This window comes from Corvus cornix, chromosome 13 (genome assembly GCF_000738735.6).
Source record: "Corvus cornix cornix isolate S_Up_H32 chromosome 13, ASM73873v5, whole genome shotgun sequence".
NCBI classification, from domain to species: domain Eukaryota; kingdom Metazoa; phylum Chordata; class Aves; order Passeriformes; family Corvidae; genus Corvus; species Corvus cornix.
In genome coordinates, this window is record NC_046343.1 from 1410195 (window position 1) to 1429445 (window position 19251).

Consider the following 19251-nt stretch of genomic DNA (forward strand, 5'->3'; position numbering starts at 1 on the left):
CACACACTGCACAGCACAGGGTGTCACACACACTGCACAGGGTGTCACACTGCACTGCACAGGGTGTCACACACACTGCACAGCACATGGTGTCACACAGAGCACATGGTGTCACACACACACTGCACAGGGTGTCACACACACTGCACACACAAGGTGTCACACAGCACAGGGTGTCACACACACACTGCACAGGGTGTCACACACACTGCACACACAGGGTGTCACACAGCACAGGGTGTCACACACGCTGCACACGGTGTCACACACACACTGCACAGGGTGTCACACACACACAGCACAGGGTGTCACACACACACAGCACACGGTGTCACACTGCACTGCACACGGTGTCACACACACACAGCACAGGGTGTCACACACACTGCACACAGTGTCACACACACACTGCACACACAGGGTATCACACACAGCACACGGTGTCACACTGCACAGGGTGTCACACACTGCACACACAGGGTGTCGCACTGCACTGCACACGGTGTCACACTGCACTGCACACAGTGTCACACACACACTGCACAGGGTGTCACACACACACTGCACTGCACACGGTGTCACACACACACTGCACACGGTGTCACACACACACAGCACAGGGTATCACACACACGCACTGCACACGGTGTCACACTGCACTGCACAGGGTATCACACACACACTGCACAGCACAGGGTGTCACACACACACACACAGGGTGTCACACACACACACTGCACATGGTGTCACACTGCACTGCACAGGGTATCACACACACACTGCACTGCACACGGTGTCACACAGCACAGGGTGTCACACACGCTGCACACGGTGTCACACTGCACAGCACACGGTGTCACACAGCACAGGGTGTCACACTGCACAGCACACGGTGTCACACTGCACAGGGTGTCACACTGCACACGGTGTCACACTGCACAGGGTGTCACACTGCACAGCACACGGTGTCACACTGCACACGGTGTCACACTGCACAGGGTGTCACACTGCACAGCACACGGTGTCACACAGCACAGGGTGTCACACTGCACAGGGTGTCACACAGCACACGGTGTCACACTGCACAGGGTGTCACACTGCACAGCACACAGTGTCACACTGCACAGGGTGTCACACTGCACACGGTGTCACACTGCACAGCACACAGTGTCACACTGCACAGGGTGTCACACTGCACACGGTGTCACACTGCACAGCACAGGGTGTCACACAGCACACGGTGTCACACTGCACACGGTGTCACACTGCACAGCACACGGTGTCACACTGCACAGCACACAGTGTCACACTGCACAGGGTGTCACACTGCACACGGTGTCACACTGCACAGCACACGGTGTCACACTGCACTGCACAGCCCAGGCAGAGCCGGGCAGCTCCCAGGCTGGAGGAGGAACTAAAGCAAGCCTGGCCCCTGCTGGCCCCGGGATGGCTCCTGCTGCCCGAACACCACAAACTGCGGCTGCACGGCTTCATCAGCACGTCACAGACTCACTGCAAGAGCTGCTTCCAACATTAGCCACTAATGAGTCAACAATTACAGAATTCTGCGTTAATTATTAAAATTTTACACCTAAAAACAAATAGAAAGAAATGCTTCTTTTTTTTTCTTTTTCCAACAGTACTTTTATTTATTTATTTTAAAGCAGGTGATTATTTTTTCTTCTGCTCCAGAGCCTTGATTCACTTCCTGCAGGTGTCCTGCTGCTTCTTGGGGGGGATTTCACTAATGCAGGAAGACATTTGCCAGAAAACATCTGTTGGAGAAGGATATTGAACACCGAGAGTGCAGTCAGAGGGTTATTTTGGATAACAGGAGGATGTCGTTCACACAGCACAGGATGTCTAAGGGCTTATGAAGTGTCTCAGCACACAATGATGTGACTCCAGCAAAATGCTCAGGAATTTGTGTGTATTTTACGGGGAAATGCCAGGATTGTGTCCATTACTGCACATGCAGATGGAACAGTAAACTCCAGCTTTCCACCACGTTGTATTTTCTGGTTTGCACTCATTATTCCCCTCCTAATTTTCTAAAAATGATCCCTGCTCTAAAAATAAAAATAACCCCTCGCTGTGCCCTTTCCATCATGCCCTGAAGAGGAAATCTCATCTTCAGGACAATAATAAATTAAAAATCCAAGTCTTTTGTGGTTTCTTCACTCAGAATTCAGGATTAAAGGTTTATTTTCAGGGGAAGTGTCTAAGTTGTAATATTTATGAATTATTCTGGACATTTATCTCAGCATATCTAAAAGGGAAAGTGTTTTTCAAAAATGCTGTAAAATGACACATAAGTAAGAATTTAAACACTCTACACCTCCACAAGCAAGGAGTGAAGCCAGGTCTCTAAAACTGTAATTTGAAATTTCAAACATAGGAAAAGTCTACGCAAAAAGAAACCACAGAGTTCCTTTAAGAAATAAAAAATAAAAGTTTTGGTAAGGAAGCAAGATTTAAAAAAAACCTGTCCAGTCAGACAAAATACAGAGATAAAGCTGATTTTAAATGCTCACATTATGTGACCATAAACAGGGGGAAATCAACCCTCTGGTGACTCAGCAGGAATCTGGGAGGATATTACAGATCCTGGAGGAGGTCACAAACCAGAACTTTGTTAAACAGAACTGAAACACGTAAAGAAATTGGCTGAACTATTTTTACACACTATCATCAGAGGAAAACACTGCACAAAGGCTGTTCTGTCCTGCAGGTTCTCCTCACAGACTGGAAACGAAGCAGAATCGTGGGCAATTTGCAGTTTCTAAAGGGAAGTGCATTTGGAAACCCAAGGCTCGGTTTTCAAATCTCAACAATTTAATGACCCCCAATTTAAAGCTGGGGCTGGTCTGGTTTCTTTGACTGTCCCAGCTGCAATTGCCTCTGTCTGGGGAAATGGGGTGTTATTATGATATTTCTAAAGGGAGCATCATGTTGCATTCCCCAGCTGGGAAGCAACCTATTCCAGGATTTCCTTCCCCTCAGGGAGGGACAGTTAATGCCAGGCCATTATCTGCTGTGAGCAGGAAATTACACTACAAGACTTCAGCTACTTAAGCCTCCTCCTTTAAAGCCCCATTAAAGCAGCCAGGCTGAGGTTCAGCACTACAGCAAAAGACTCCCAGGCACTCAGGTTTTTGCAGGATGCTCAGGCAGGGCAGCTCAGGTGTGTGGGAGAGGTCTGAGGAGAGCAAAGGTGTGCAAGGGTGTCATTTCTTCAGGAACCTGGCAGCAATTTCAAACAGCAGAATTCAGACAAATTGCTCGTTCTGGGACAGAAGCCAAAGGCACTGGCACGTCCTTCTGACAGCGTTTTGTGACCTCTCCTCGGGTTTGGGACACACCACGTGTCTCAGGCATGTGATTCATTCTGAAAGACACTTGCCAAATACACTGCAGTACCCAGGGGCAGAGGTTTTGTTCTCACAGTATCTAGTCACGGAATCAAATGAATGTACAATTCCTCACAGCAAAAACTCAGGGAGAAATGTCCAGTGTTCCTCTGCCTCCCACAGAGTCAGGCTGGGCTCTGCAGACTCAGGAGCTGGGCAGGGAATACCAAGAAACAACTGCTCCCTGCTGCCTCGAGTTCTGAAAATATTCAAGCAATGGAAAGTGTAGCCTAAAAAAGTCACTAAATAGAGCTAAAACCAAAGCAGAAAATTTACCTTTAGTAAATAAAGAGAACTCTGGTTCTGGGGAGAGTGGAAAACGTATCTGGCATCTTCCTGACCTTTGCGTAATTAATAAATCCTCTGAGAAACAGCAGAAAACCTGGAGGGGAGAGACACATTTGTCCAGTTAACACAGGTGTTGCTTCTTCAGTGAGAGGGAGCAGCTGAGCTCCCTGCCACCACTACAGAGGGACCTCCTCACTGGGATGCACAGCAGCTGATCACACACAGTCACTATTTTTGGTAGCAGTAACACCTCATCTTTCCATTGCAGGCAACTTCAAAAACAAACTTTCCTTTGAAAATCACACCACTTTTGACTCCGAACAAGATCCAGTCACTCCCAAAGCAGGAAAAAGAAAATAAAATGATGAAGACAACAATCCACTCTTCCATTTAAGATGCAAGAGCAGACACAACACCAGTTACAAGCATTCTCTTAACTTCTGGATGATAGCAGGATGCTGCCACCAAGAACTGGCAATAGAAGGACAATGTTTACACATGCCTTTAAAACCTGAATGTGTTCAGTCAGAGGAGTATGAGGGTCACATTTCATTTGTACATCTGCACACACATATTTAACAGCCAGGAATGCTCACAAAATCCTAACTGCACTTTATAGAGTTTTTAAGCATCTTTCCCCCGCCAAACACTCACCTAGTACAAGGAAGACCCACCAAAGCCAGTACTGGCCATCAAAGTAACCGGGAAAATAGGTGGAGAACTGAAAAACAGCCAAAAAACAATACAGCTTAGAGCACACGGAAGTTTGTGAAGCCAAGTCTGTTCCCACCAATTTCAGCAGTAACCAGATGAAGGCTGCACACAAGAGATCTCATGGAATGCCGCATTTCACCAGCTGCAGGAACAGGTTACCTCCATAAACTGTTATTTGTGGATTTTCTGCACACTTCAGCCCAGCTCTAACAAGGGGAACGGGCCAGATTCAACACCCAACTATGAACTCCAGAAATCAGTGGGGCACAAGGACACTACTGGGCAAATATTCCTGGTTTAAATTGTGTCCTGGATGCTTATAAAGCACAGCTGCAGTTTGTGAAAGGGCAGAGCAGGCTTGCAGCAGTGCAGCACATTCATTACACTGTCAGGTTGCATGGTGTAACAGGTGGGAAAGAAATCCCACATCTGTGGAATCCACTGACAAGATTCCCAGTTGAGAAAATTACTGCTATGAAACGAAAGGTACCAACACTATTAGAGCACTGAAGTTCACAGTTCCAGTATAAATACAGTATAATTCCTTTGGGTTTGTTCTGTTCAAGTTTAAAAACCTACCAGAAGATAAACTTGTGAAAGTTTAAATCCAATCCACAGTTAAATGTCACCTCTTTCTGTCACATCTCCTAATCCAGCAAAGAGTTCTGAACACCTCTGTACCAAGATGACCACAAAAACTGTCTACAGGAAAGTGAAGAGATGCTGTATTTACAAATTAGAATTCCCAGCCCCAAAAGACAGGGTAGGAAGTGACAGCTCTGACATTAATGCTCTCTACTTCTGCTTACAGCCAATGAGCTGCTTTGCTTGAAATTCAACTTTCAGCCTGGCATATCTGTGCGCCATCATTTCACGGGCTCCAAATAAAGATTTCCTGAGGGAAATATTTTCTCCCAATCCCTCCAAAAACCGTAAGAGCCAAAAATCCCAGAGCAGGATGGCAGCCTGCTCCTGGTCGCTGCTCCTGTGCCGCAGGGATGCTGCACCAGAGGGCACCCACGGCCTTCTCCCACTGCTGCTCCCAACCCTGCTCCTCCCCGCGTGCCTATTTCCCTCTCCTCGTCAGCTATCCCACATTTTAGAGAATCTCCTTATTTCCAGAGGACAGCCTAAGGCACAGCAGGCTGCAGGGCTGGCTTTGCCTGGCTTAATGTTTTCCCAGGATCAGAGCATTGCTGCTGCTCAGCACAAAGCCACACTCTGATGCAGGACAGTGGCTCTGTCAGACAGACACACACAGAATGAATCTCAGAATCCCAGAGTGAGCTGGGTTGGAAAGGATCCTACAGCTCCTCTCTTTTGCCACAGACAGGGACACCTTCCACTATCCCAGGAATCCCTGTCCAGCCTAAACTTGGACACTTCCAGGGATGGAGCATCCTCAACACATACCTGGGAGTGCAATCCTTATTTTCTTTTACTACAGTAATAATTCCAGAATATAAACAGGATATAATTATGGAAAAAAAAAAAAAAAGAAAAAGCTCTGTTCTTAGTGAATAAATGGATCAAAAATTATTTCATTATTTAAAAACCTCTAAATTTATCACTAACTTCAGTATGAGATAAAAACCTACTGGGGAAAAAGAGTATCAGTGTCTGTGTACGTGGTTTTGCACAACACAACTCACCCTGACAATCAGGATCCACTTAATAAGAGATAGACCAAACCCAGAAATGGCCCCATATCGTCCTGCAGCTGAAGTAGTCAGACAGAAAGACAGGAAAAATCCAATCCAGTTGAAGAGGAATGCCACTGAGAAAGCAGGAGAAAAGCAGCAGGTCAAGACACCTTTATATTCCAAGGAAAAAAACCATAAACCCCTTGCACACAGGTTTTTCCTGGTGCTACAGAAACATAAATGTGACCCAAACTATTTTGGGTCACTGCTTGAAAAAAAGTTCATTCCATCAGGTACTTACTGAAGAAAGTCAGCATGAAAATGCCATCATTTCCTATCCTCAGCTGGTCAGTGTCATCAAAGTCATCTCGTGTCACAAAGTCATCATCCTGCAAAGCAGAGAGAGGCAGCACATGGGGGAGTTAGGTCAGTCCAGTCCACACAGCAACCCCAGTTCTGGGTGTGACTCTTCAAGAAAGGGCTGGAATCCTAAATCTCAAAAGGCTACAAATGCAAAAATGAAAAAATTCCTGCTTCTCATCCTGAAATGGTGCAGGGCATGAACTGTTATCTATATAACAGGAAATGTATCTTTATTTTTAACATAGTCAAGATCCAGCATGTTCTTGTTCTCACTGTGAAGAATTCTTCTATTCATCAAAAAATTATCATCTCAGCAAGGAATTTGGCTTCCGTGAAGAAGTGTAATGAGCAGTGGACTTCTAATGCTAGCAGGGGTGGAGGGAGTGGCTGAACAAGAGATAATGTAGGAAAAACAAAAAGAAATTAAGTCTGACAGAATGGTTTTATCGTCCTTGTATCAGCTACACTGACCTCCAGAAAAGTCAACTAAGTAAGAAGCCGGAGTATCAAGGGTAGATATGCCAGACAGCTGAAGAATTAATCCTAAATCTTTTTTAACAAGGAAAAAAACCCAACAAAAACCCCAGTGTCAGTGCACAGGGATACAGTACAGTCCCTCTGTCAGCTTGCCAAGCTAATCTGGCTAGCACATGCTGGCATTACTGAGATGTCTGACATCATCACAGTGCTCAGAGGAAAATTAAAAAGGAAAAAAAAATAGCCACAGGACTCTTGGGAGCATGGAATATCACCACCCCAGAAAGCTTCAAAAACACAAAAAACCCAACACGAATTAAAACAGTCATGGCACATGACGGGCAGGAGTTAAAGCTGCAATTGTACCCAGCAGCACAGGGACAGCCAGGGACACTCACCCTGCCAGGAACCAAGGGAATGGTGGCCTCAGCCTTGGTTCTCTCGGCCTCGTCGTAGCTGGGCAGAGTGGTGGCCACGTTGTAGGACGGCGGCTTCGGGAACCCTGACTCATCCTTGTAGTCAAAATAAGCTGCACAGAAACAGTTACACAGGAGGTAACTCAGCACTGCCTCAAGAACACCGGGTTGGGAATGAGCAGTGCTCCAGGCGATTTCCAACGAGCCCAGGCTGTTGAAGCCTGTCCCCTCCCCACCCTTCCATCCATTCCAGCCTCCTGCCATCCCAAAGCAGGAAGTGAAAAGCACAGGAACACCTTCTCTGATAGCCAGCAATCCACAGAACACTCACTGAACATGCCTGCCTGTACTGCTTAAAACAACCCCACATGCTGTGCCTCTGCCGACCTGGACACTCAGAAACAGTCATGTCTCCAGATCCAAGTGGTTATTAAACTTATTAGTGACAGGACAGGAGGATGATTCAAAGTCCCATCCTTATGACCAAGTACTCAGTTATTGAAAAGTGCAAGAAAAGTGAATTCTTTAAACCCTTTTAAGTAACAAATCCTTTAGGGAAGGGGCACAGCATCATCCAAATGCCAAATAATGAGAGAGGAACCACAAATCCTTACAGAACTTTGATTTTTAACTGTCTTCAATTTACTGAGAACACTGTGAACTGTAACCTGAACACCCTTTGATGGGATGACATCAGACGAACGCAGCCAAATTGCATCTCCTAAACCACAAGTACCAACAAGCTGTGTGGATCAATCCTGGTCCCTGCAGCTTGGGAAGGTGCTGCAGAGCCAGCCGTGGATGAGGAGAGCAGTCAGTGACAGCAGAGCAGTCCCAGCTCTCGTCCCCAGGTGAGGGTACCTGTGCTCTCTGCAGAAATGCTGCTGTAGGGCGGAGGGGCGTCGTTCACCACCGGCACGGCCTCGCCCGGCTCCTCTTCATTCTGCAGCTGAACAGACCCACACACCACGGGTTAGGAGGGTTTCTCAGAGCTCTGACACCACCCCTGCAGCTTTAATTGCACACAACAGACTCTTCTGGAAGGAGACTGTTCTGCAGCACCACGGGACATGGAGCAGCTGCTCAGCCTCCCTCCCAAGCATTCCCACTTGAAATGATCCATCTTCCATCTCAGTTTTAATGTTGTTTTTAAATCCTCTCCTCACACACCCGGACTCCAGCAAAGCACAGCACACAGCTTTCCAGTACCTCTCAATTTCCCTGGCACTTCCTCAGCTCACACTGCTTAGGAGCTGCAGTTGCATCAGTTTTAGTCACAGAAATACAGTGAGATGCCCAACAAAAGGCTCCATTGCTGCCTGTGGCTTTGCTAAGGAAGGGATTTTTCCATGGATACATTACATAATGATGCACAGAAGTACGAATGTTGCCATTTCCCTTCAACCTTTCACACTGCATGACTGAAAAGGAACCGGTTTATTTTGTGCACTGTGCTTCCCACAGGCTCTGTATAAATAACCAGGAGCTATCACAGATCCAGCATCACTCGCACGAGGCAGGTGTGCCATGGCAGCTTTGATCAGGGAAGCAGCAGTACCAGGCCAGAAAGGAGGTTACAGCTGCCATCTCATTTTTCCCTTCCTTCCATTTCTCATCATCTCAGCAGCAAAGGCACTGAAGTTTTCTGCAGAACAACTCACCTCAGACAAGCACCTCGGGACTGAAGCACTGGGCTGAGCGGGAGGCACTGCCCTCGTTTGAAATCACCACTAAACAATGTCTCCTCCAGCTCTGCCTCCTGCAATCCCACATATTTGCTCCTGAAGCCATCCAGGATATTTTGCTTTCTTTGGAGAGACATGTTGCCATTCTCCTTAAGCATTTAACACAGGGGGTGGGGCGTAGGGGGTGTTCTTATCTTACTTGTACGTCTTATCAGGGGAAAATAAATCAGCTCACACTCCTAAATGCAGATCTTGGATATCCAACTGTTCTATGGTTTGGAGTTTTATGCCTTTTGCTGCTTAAGATCAAAGATCACAGAATCACAGAATGGTTTGGGTTGGAAGGGACCTCAAAACCCATCCCATTCCACCCCCTGCCATGAGCAGGGACACTCCCACTAGCCCAGGTTGTTCCGAGCCCCGTCCAACCTGGCCCTGGACACTTCCAGGGATGGGGCAGCCACAGCTTCTCTGTGCCAGTGAAAGGCTATAATCTATACTCTGTTCCAGATCACACTATATCCACATCCTCTGTGAAAGTCTTCACTGGGCTTAGCAGATGACAACACGAGTGGTTCTGCTGGCAGGTCCAAGGGGTCAGCCGAGAGGGGGGAAGGGAGGAAATGACACTGGGAAGCACCAGGAAAAAATCAGGAGCACTGTCTCCCATCCAGCTGCAGCAGAACAGCAGAGCACCACAGCTCTGCATTCCAGCTCCCCTTCAGCTGGAGCTCACTCTGCTCCCCAGGAACATTTTCCAAAGAGAATAGGTGAGGGGGGGAAACGCCTGCTGGTCAGACTCAAGCTTTGTGGGTAAGAACTCCTCACATGACAATGCTGAGCCATTTCCTTGAAGAAGGAGAAATCAGTGATCCGGATGAAAATTTAATCCGTGTTCCGGCAGAAGCAGCTCCCAGCACAGCTGTCAGCAGGACACATCCCCAGCGCTGGTCCCTGGCCAGATGTGAAGCAGAGCAAACAATCCCAGGGAGTGAGGCCCTGGGGCGGAGGTGGCAGGACCTGCAGCTTTACTGAGCCCCAGGCCAATGAGCAGGGACAGGAGGAGCTGCAGCAGCTCCCACCACAGCGAGGCACCTTTGTCTTCTCAAAGCCTTTCCAAGAAACAAAAATGCCTCATTTTATAAACCCCATGGAGCTCGGCATTAGAAGTAAATGAAACTGACTTGAGAAGTAATTGCCTATTAAAATATGCTTTAAAAATTAAAAAAAAAAGAGAGACAGCATTACTCCAAAAATCCCAGAAACCCTGCACAGAGCACGAGGGGCAATGAAGGGACAGAGAAACACAGAACCAAACTCCTTGATTGAGTCTCTGCCCAGGGAAGCTGTGGCTGCCTCATCCCTGGAAGTGTCCAAGGCCAAGGCCCCAAGGATGGGGCTTGGAGCAGCCTGGGATGGTGGAAGGTGCCCCTGCACATGGCAGGGGTGAAATGAGATGATCTTTAAGGTCATCCCAAACCATTCTGTGATTCCATAATTCTCCCAGCTCTGTAGTTTTTTAATTCTCAGAAAATGCTCCACCATACCTATTGTCAGTCTACCCATGAAAACTCAATACTTCTTTTCTCCCTCTGCCTGTGCAGGACCTGGTCTATTAAAAGGAGGAAAGGCTCTGTCACACCTGGGACACTCTGGGTTCCACATGCCCTCCAGGTGAGGGGGTGGCAGAAATTCAACCCCTGATCCCTGTAAGAAAGAAGGCAGGTACAGCCTGAGAGCACAGTCACCAGGGAGGGGGGAGGAAAGCACCACATGTGACAACACTGGAAGAGATGAAATAAAAGAGGACACAGATATTGAGTGGAATATTAACTCCTACCACTGGTTCTTCTTTCAATAGTAAAAAGAAATACATGTTCTTCCACCAATGCCATGTGGGAGAAAGCAGCTGAATTCACCACTGCCTTCAAACATCACAATTCAAGTAATGGATAATGACACCAAAAATGCAGCTACTTTCTAAAGTTGAGCTCGAGGCTGTGGGAGGTTACAGTTATAGAAAACATATTCTTCTTCTAATGGACAAGGTACACAAATGCCTTCCAGCCTTTTTAATGATTCCAGGCATCTAAAATTCAACTAAGTGCCTATTAGCAGAGCAGGGAGGGTTCATGTGACAGGAAGAATGACTCATCAGGCCTCGCACTGCTGCCCCGGCCTGGCCCCGGCTCCCACCTGCCCTGCACAGCTCCAGGTACGGACTCGGCTCCCAGAGAAAGCCCCGAGGCTCCAGAACCAGAGAGCCTGGTTAAAGCAGTGTCTGACTTCAGGCTGTTCTGCTGAGGCTGTGGGGTAATTCTTTCCTAGATTCACTGATGGATTTTAGCTTTTCAGGCAAGGTTCTGGTATTTGTGGCATTAAAAAATAAGACAATCTTTACAGCCGTGCCTACAGTTATTAAAACAACAGCTGGGCTGGGATTTTTTCACCAGACTGCTAAACCAACAGAAAGTTGACTGATAAATATCCCACCCAGGGATATTTATTTTCAAAAAAAAAAAAAAAAACCCAAAAACCAGCATGAGAAGCCTGGCACTGAGCAGAACATCACGTCTGGTTGCCACTTGCCCTGACTGAGACCTGTCCCACGTAAATACACAACACATCAGCGTGAGAGTTAAAATCTTACAAGCTGTTTGGAAATATTTCCATGTAAACTTTGAAGAAAGCATTTCCAATAAATACATTGGTTAATTCTTCCAAATTTCCTAAACTGGCATATGGGCTGCTCACATAGTTTTGAATCTTTATTTTTTAACTCCCCTTTGCCAAGCTCTGAGGCTGCATGTAAATATTCTTTACACAAAAGCAGCATCATTACACTAAATCAGCATTACTACAAGCTTGGCCTTAGCAATAGATCACATATTCCATATCTTCAGCCTTTTGGAAGCAAATTAAAATCACTGCCAACTCTGAAAAGGAGAGTTATTTTTACTGACTTACGCTTTGCTTAATTAAACACACCCTGATTTAAAATCCCGACTTTTGTCTGATGTTGTTGCTAATTCCTGTAACTTAGTATCACCTTATTAATCAGCAGGAATAATGATAAGCTACCAGCCAAGCCAACCCACACCCTTCAGCCCTCTCCCTGATGAGCAAATAACTGTTTTCTCCCATAAGCTCTTCCAGCCCATTTCCCCAGAGCAGTGACAGCCCTGAGCGTCTGCCCCAGCTCCTGCAGCTGGCACAGGTGTGCTGAGAGCCTCTCAGGTGACACATCTGGCACCTGTGCCAAGGCAGCCCTTCCTGGGGAGATGCTGATGCTCCTGCCCCAGCTTCGTGCTAGGGAACCAGCCCTGAGCAGAGCCCATCTCTGGGGAGTGACCTCCCTACAGTGCCAACCCGAGGATTTCCTCATGGAAAGGGCGCTCAGGCACTGGCAGGGGCTGCCCAGGGAGGTTTGGAGTGCCCATCCCTGGAGGTGCCCAAGGAAGGGCTGGAGGTGGCACTCAGGGCTCTGGGCTGGGGCACAGCTTGGACTCAAGGGGCTGGGAGGGCTTTTCCAAACTGAGTGGCTCTGAGATTTGGAGATACTCCTCCCTTTTAACAAAGGACTGAAAACTGTGCCTCCACTCCCAAACTCCACCTGTTTTTTCCCAGCTGGAGCAGCTCCCTGGCACCCAGTGAGCACACACGGAGCAGGAACCAGCAGCAGCATCCAGCTGAGGGGACAATGGCAACGACCCCATGAGCCACCAAGGCAAAAACACAAATCAAAACCTATTTTATGTCCATAGAATACAACCTGTGCTCATGAGGGTGTTGTTCTCTGACTCACTGCAGCCAAGGGCCTGACAACACAGAAATGCTCCTCAATCCTGGGAAATAAGCTGGTCTAATTCCCTCATTTCTGTTCAAACAGGGAGTAAGACTGATCTGGAGAGACTGGAAACAAGCACTCAGGCCAGCACAAACCTGTGCCCACACACTGGCCTTAGACTTGAGAGATCAAGGTCTTAATATGGAAAAAGTAGATTTTAATCTTGGATAGCTGTAATTAAATTTCCCACACTTAAAGCATAAGGCCTTCTCATAATATTTAGAATCAGATTAATGTTTTTCTGGACATTAGGGCATCACAGAAAGAATTTTAAACGTTTTAAAATATCACATTTTTTGAACTGTCATATGAAGAAGGTTAAGTTTATCTTCAGTGGAAAAAAATCCCACTGTGCCACCGTATATCAAATTTGGATATTTCACAACAGGCAGGAACAGAATGATTGGATACCCCTTACTACTGGGTTTTTCTCACCCGTCCCAATTACAAAGGATCAGAATTCACACACACAGAACTTTTGCTCCTTGCTTTCTGTATGGTTACTTCTAAGTCATGATGCCAAACCCACAGAAAAAGGTTCCTCATCTCCTGGGAGCACTTAACAACCCAAAAGACCTCAGGGATTGTTCAGGGATTTCTGATCGCCACTGAATTTTAGTGATGAGAGAAAAGTCACCAAAAAAGCCCAACTCAGAGTCCAACACCATCCTGATGCTGGAGAAAATTTAAAAGTTTGCATGCAAAGCTATTTTCTCCTGCTACACAAGCTGTGAAATGACCCTGGCCTGCTGCTGTTTCCCTGCCTCTCCCACATCCTTTGAGTTTTAGGGACAGAATGTTTTTAAATTCTGTAATTACTTTTTCACACAGAATCACTAAACCCTTGCAAACTCACCTGACAGGTACTGTTACCCACAGAGATTTCAGAGGAAAATAACCAGATTTTAGTCGCCTGAGCACAACCCAGGCTGGACACAGAGCAGCTTCAGCACAGCCTCAGAGCAGAAGCTGCACAATTTTACTCTGCAATTTTTCTAATCTTTACTGCATTCATGTCTATGGCATCTCCTATTTTACTTAAAATAAAATAAAATATATAAATAAATATGCAAACAACCTACCCTGCAACTTTTCTTACCATTCTTATCTTTAGTCAGCACATCTTGCACACTGCAAGGACCTCGCTGAGGAGACAGTCACTGGCATTTCTGATTCTAACTGCTGACATGAAAAGATTTGGGATGTTCTCATTTTTTAGTTTCAAACTGTGTGCCCATTTCAGCTGCAAAATTAAATACAAGCTTAAGGTACACACAAGGCAACAACTGATATCTGCCTCCCTGTTCCACTCCGGCCTCCCCAGATATTAAAGAAGCATTGAGGTCCTTCATGGATTTAAACCCTATTCCCATTCTATCTCCAGCAATGTATTTCTTCTACAGTTTTCACAGAACAAAAAACAAACAAATGGAAAAATCTTTCTTCCTTATTTTTCCCATCGACACCTCCCTTTAAGGAATGATTCATGATCCATGTAAACCTTCAACAAGTGGAACAGGAAGAAACAGCACTTAAAAAGGAATATATCTTCATTATTTAACACTCCCACCATTTCCTAGGTGGGTTTACATTACTCATACACCTCACATATATTTTCGAATGCTCCAAGTGCAAAGCATGCCTGGAAAACACAGAGTGTAAATAAACCTGTTAAAGCTGGGCTATTTTTTCCAGAATGAAGGGTAATTTCTATTCCAAGGATGAAGAACAGTTCTGCCAACTGAACTTTCAATCCAGGGTTATGCTGGAAAGGCTTTAAGCCCCCTAATCCCAACAAGATCCCCATATAACTTTCCCAAAGGCAGACTGAAGTGACAACAGTGTCCCTTTTGGGGACATTGCCTGAGTAACAGTACCAGGGTGGGCTGCAGCTCTCCTTCTTCCCAAACCTCTCCATTCCCACCTCCACAAGCACAGCCCCAGCACCTGGCCTGCAGAGGAGGATCCAAATCCAGCAGTCTGACCCTGTCCCAGCCCTGCTCCCCATGGAAGAGACTGGGAAAGCTGAAATCCCTTCTCTGGAGTTTTAGTTTTATTTTACATGGAGCTGCACTTCCTCAGCATGTGAGCTCAGACTCACATCGCCCAAAGGCATCACTGCAGGCTGGTTTTTATCAGACTATCTAATGCCTGAACAAAGCCATGGGCTAGGAAGTTGGCTTTGGAAAATAAATCAGTGCACGCCCCTTGCACACTGCCCGCGTTGGGCGTTGGTGAACAGACACAGGCTGGGAGTTTGCAGGGAAGAATGAGGCTGCTGAGGGAGCACAGCCCACATTCCCACATCCCACCCGCAGGGCTGAGGAAGGGGTGGGAGAGGAAACACACAGGTTTCAAACTCAGGTATCCAGTTCTGCTGTGCTCAGGTCATGGTCATTAACTCCCACCTTTTTTTCCTGAAAATACAGGCACTCGAGGAATCCTACAAATATTGTACAGGTTCCATAGTGCCCACACCTCACCAGCGCTGCTCCCACATACACACGGATACATCAGGAACCCTTCCCAAAGTGAGGGTTACACATCTCTGGCATGCTTGGACAGTCAATCACATTTACCAGTACAGGAACACCTACCTGCATAACCAACTGCATTAATGCACTACCCCATCACCCCAAAAAATCAAGCTTTAAAAATTCCTCCACTGCATCCAACAATTTAAAGGATTAAATGAGCTTGTTGAGAATTTCTCCAGGCTACCTCCACTGACTGGGTCCTGTATTCTCCTCTAGCCCTTGCAGTTATCACTTCGCTATCAGTTTCTCTTCCTTGGCACATGGTACATTCATTATTGTACATTCACACAGTAAGTTTCAAAATATGGGAAAAAAATTGACACATTCAATGCTACAGGGACTCTCCCACTCTCTCATCCTCTCTTTATCTAAATCCCAACTCCATCTCCACAGCTTGCAGGGTTTTTGAAGCAACACAAGCATTATGAACCAGTTCAGTGACAACACACTTCACAATATGAATACCTGGGTTCTGGCAGAGGGTGAGGAAAGAGAAGCAGTTTCTAAACAGCTGCACAAAAGTAAATACATTTACATGTGAGAATCTGCCTCTCACTCCAGTTACACCAGTGGCTCCACAGGCTTCCACTATGTGCTTGTCTTTAGCAGAGCAAATCCTCTGGCACAGCCTGGCTCCCTAATCTCCACAGGGCTCTGCAGATGAGTCTGCCCTGGCTCTGCCCGAGGTGTGAGCAGACACAACACTGAGCTGGCAAACAACAGCTTTACACACCCCTCTCTGAGGAAACCAGGAGTGTGTGCTTCAGCCAGGTAACCCCACGGCAATGGGGTCCTTCGGCGATTCTGTCACCCATCCCCATGGCTCCGGGCAACAGGACACGCCGCAGATCCCTTGGGAAAAGGCATTTGTGGAGACACTTGTAGGGGTCAACACCACCAGCAGGACTCTGCCAGGAAAGGCGATTAGTGCAGAGACCTGGTTATCTGTCCCTAGCAGTTCCCAGAACACAAAGAGATTTGCCATTGTAAGCGAGCACATCTGTTTTGCACTGGAGAGAAAAAAAAAAAAAAAAGCCTAAGTTTTACTTAACTTCCACATTTCCAGTATGTAAAAACACGGAGACCTGCAGCTGTCAGATGAGACAAGTATTCCATCCCATGGGAGGGTGTATCTCGAACTCTGCCGAGCGCGAGCCTACCCACGCTGGGAATGCTACCCAGGAAAAGTCACAACACAGCGACTTCTTGGGAGAGCCTCGGTTCAGCAGGAGCGAGCTGTCTGCTGTTTTAAGGGATTTCTCCATTACTTTAAGTAAAGAATTCTACACGTCTGATGTCAGAAAAGCGCCTGCCAGAACTGGGTCACACCGGGGGGCCCAGCCGACACCCGGCCCTTCCGTGGGGCCGGTACTGCAGACAAACGGGAGGCTGGAGGAGCAGAACGACCCGAATTCCCGACGGAGCTCTTTAACGCCAGCCTCTGGCCTAGGGGGGTTTCACAGGAGTCCACACGTAGAAGATGGAATAAAACTAACGGTGACCTCGGGACGATGCAGAACGAGACCGTTCCCTGGGCGGGGGGGGGGGGTCGCCGGCCGTGGTGGGGAAACGACCGGCGGGGTCAGCGCCCTGCGCCAAGGTCGCCCCGGGACTGGGCAAACACCGGCCCCGGACACACCCGGCCGCGAGACTGGGCAAACACCCGGCCCCAGGACAGAGCAAACACCAGCCACGGGGCTGGGCAAACACCGGCCCCGGGCACACCCGGCCCCGAGCCGGCGGGGTGCGGCTCCGCGGCCGATCCCGGCCCGACCCCCCGGGGACCCGCGGCCTCCGCCCCGGGCTCTGCCGCCAGCACAGGCCCCGCTCCCGGCCCCGCCGTCCCGGGAGCCGCCCGGCCCCGCCGCCCCTCACCTGCTGGTAGCGGCCGGTGCTGGGCTCGGCGGCCGCGGCCGCCATGGCGCTGCGGGGTCGGTGCGGGCGCTGCGCAGGCGGAGGCGGCGGCGGCCCGGTCGCTGCTCGCTGCGGGCTCCGCTCGCTCCCGCCCTCCCCGTCACGCTCGGCCGCGCCGCCTTCCGCCCCGCCCGCCGCCGGAGCCGCCCCGGGCCGCGGGCAGCGTTCCTGGAGGGGGCACGGAATCACAGAACCGCCGAGGCTTGGAGAGACCTCCAACACCATCGAGTCCGAGCTGTGCCCCATCCCCACCTTGTCCCCAGCCCAGAGCACTGAGTGCCACCTCCAGCCCTTCCTTGGGCACCTCCAGGGATGGGCACTCCAAACCTCCCTGGGCAGCCCCTGCCAAGGCCTGAGCGCCCTTTCCATGGGGAAATTCCTGCTGCTGTCCACCCTGAGCCTGCCCTGGCCCAGCCTGAGGCCGTTCCCTCTCCTCCTGTCCCTGTTCCCTGGGAGCAGAGCCCGACCCCCCCGGCTGCCCCCTCCTGTCAGGGACTTGTGCAGAGCCACAAGGTCCCCCCTGAGCCTCCTTTGCTCCAGCCTGAGCCCCTTTCCCAGCTCCCTCAGCCGCTCCTGGGGCTCCAGCCCCTTCCCAGCTCCCTTCCCTGCCCTGGACACGCTCCAGCCCCTCAATGTCTCTCTCGCCATGAGGGGCCAGAACTGGACACAGCACTCGAGGTGCTTCACCAGTGCCAGCACAGGGGACAGGCACTGCCCTGGTCCTGTTGGACACACTGTTACTGATAACAGGCCAGGTGCCATTGGCTCCTTGCCCTCCCGGGCACACACTGGCTCATGTTCAGCTGCTCTCAACCAGCACCCCCAGGTCCTTCTCTGCTGGGCTGGTTTCCAACCAGGGCAGCTCCACTGGGGCAGGAGGGTGACCAGAACCAGCCCAAAGCCAGCCCAGCTCTTTGGGGAGACCCAGCTGCTGGCAATGGGAATGCTGAGAGCACTGCCGGAGCTACAGCAGTGACCCCACAAGCTCCATGCACTGTATATAATGTACATTGTGGAACTCAAGTATAATTTTCAGAGTGGAAGCTGCCATAGGATGTGTTAGTGAAAACCCAGGGAGTCAGGAAATTGATGTAAAGCCATGCTGACAAACAATGCTGCCTCAGCAGGGACACACCAGGGCCAGCACTGAGAAACCAGCCCCGTCTGAGCCACGCTGACCAAGCCTGGGTCACACATGACCCCTCCCATCCCGGTCCCACCACACGGGCAGGGAACAGGCCAGCAACTGCTGCACCAAACACGAGGTATCGACCAACTCCTCTGACAGCACCATCAGCTCTTCCATATCCACAGGGAGCAGATGGTGTTGAGCTCCTTCCTTCCAAAAGGAGCACGTGTAGGAAACCACGCAGCAAGAGAAGTTGGTTTATTCTGAGTTCTTCAGTGTTACATTGGCCAAAAGACTTCTCAGCTTGTGTAACATTTGTTTTCTACATGCGCGGTTCAGCTCTAGTCAGGCTTGCACAAAATTACCCCCATCAATCCCTAAGGTGGATGAGATTTAAATATATCAGCTTTAGGATGAGGAAGGCTGAATCAGCCCCGCTGGGATTCCAAACTGCAAATTCAGAGAGATACAAGCGTTGAAGCCCGAGGACATGGTTTTGAACTGCACACTCAGTCATAAATACAGGCCTCAATGCTCATTATTCCGTACCATAATCAGCCTGGATTCTTTTCTTCCTGTATTTTGCCTTTGAGGGGTAGGGAATTCATCGATGTTTTAGTGAGATGAATGAACATCCCAGTTCTCATGCTGAAGGAGAGGCAGGAACCGTGAAGGATTTTAGCCATGAATAACCTCAAAGAGTGACTCCTGAGAAATGCTGGAGACACAAGGACAAGGCAGGGTTCTTGCAACACAGGTGCCTTTGAAGGAGCTGCAACAAGAGCTGCAGGCACTGACAGGCTCTGGTTTCACCTTTCCACAAGA

General features: G+C 48.8%; 1 protein-coding gene across 1 annotated transcript; it reads right to left on the reverse strand.

The window, feature by feature from the left end:
* Window positions 1-1630: 1630 nt before the first annotated feature.
* On the reverse strand, window positions 1631-17537 carry NDFIP1 (Nedd4 family interacting protein 1). Its single transcript, XM_039559749.1, has 8 exons — window positions 17259-17537; window positions 8176-8263; window positions 7297-7427; window positions 6360-6447; window positions 6068-6192; window positions 4356-4422; window positions 3690-3795; window positions 1631-1778 (listed from the first exon to the last, which is right to left on the reverse strand). The coding sequence occupies exons 1-7, from the start codon at window positions 17520-17522 to the stop codon at window positions 3692-3694; spliced, it is 867 nt and encodes a 288-aa protein (XP_039415683.1). The 5' UTR covers window positions 17523-17537; the 3' UTR covers window positions 1631-1778; window positions 3690-3691.
* Between the last annotated feature and the right edge of the window lie 1714 nt (window positions 17538-19251).

Excerpts from the sequence above, each read along its gene's own strand:
- NDFIP1 (XM_039559749.1), bottom strand. The coding sequence starts at position 17,522 with ATGGTGTTGGAGGTCTCTCCAAGCCTCGGCGGTTCTGTGATTCCGTGC. Across the intron at positions 7,428-8,175 it reads CATTTCTGCAGAGAGCACAG|CTTATTTTGACTACAAGGAT; the intron begins GTACCCTCACCT and ends GTTTCTGTGCAG. Across the intron at positions 6,193-6,359 it reads TTTCATGCTGACTTTCTTCA|TGGCATTCCTCTTCAACTGG; the intron begins GTAAGTACCTGA and ends CTGCTTTCTCAG.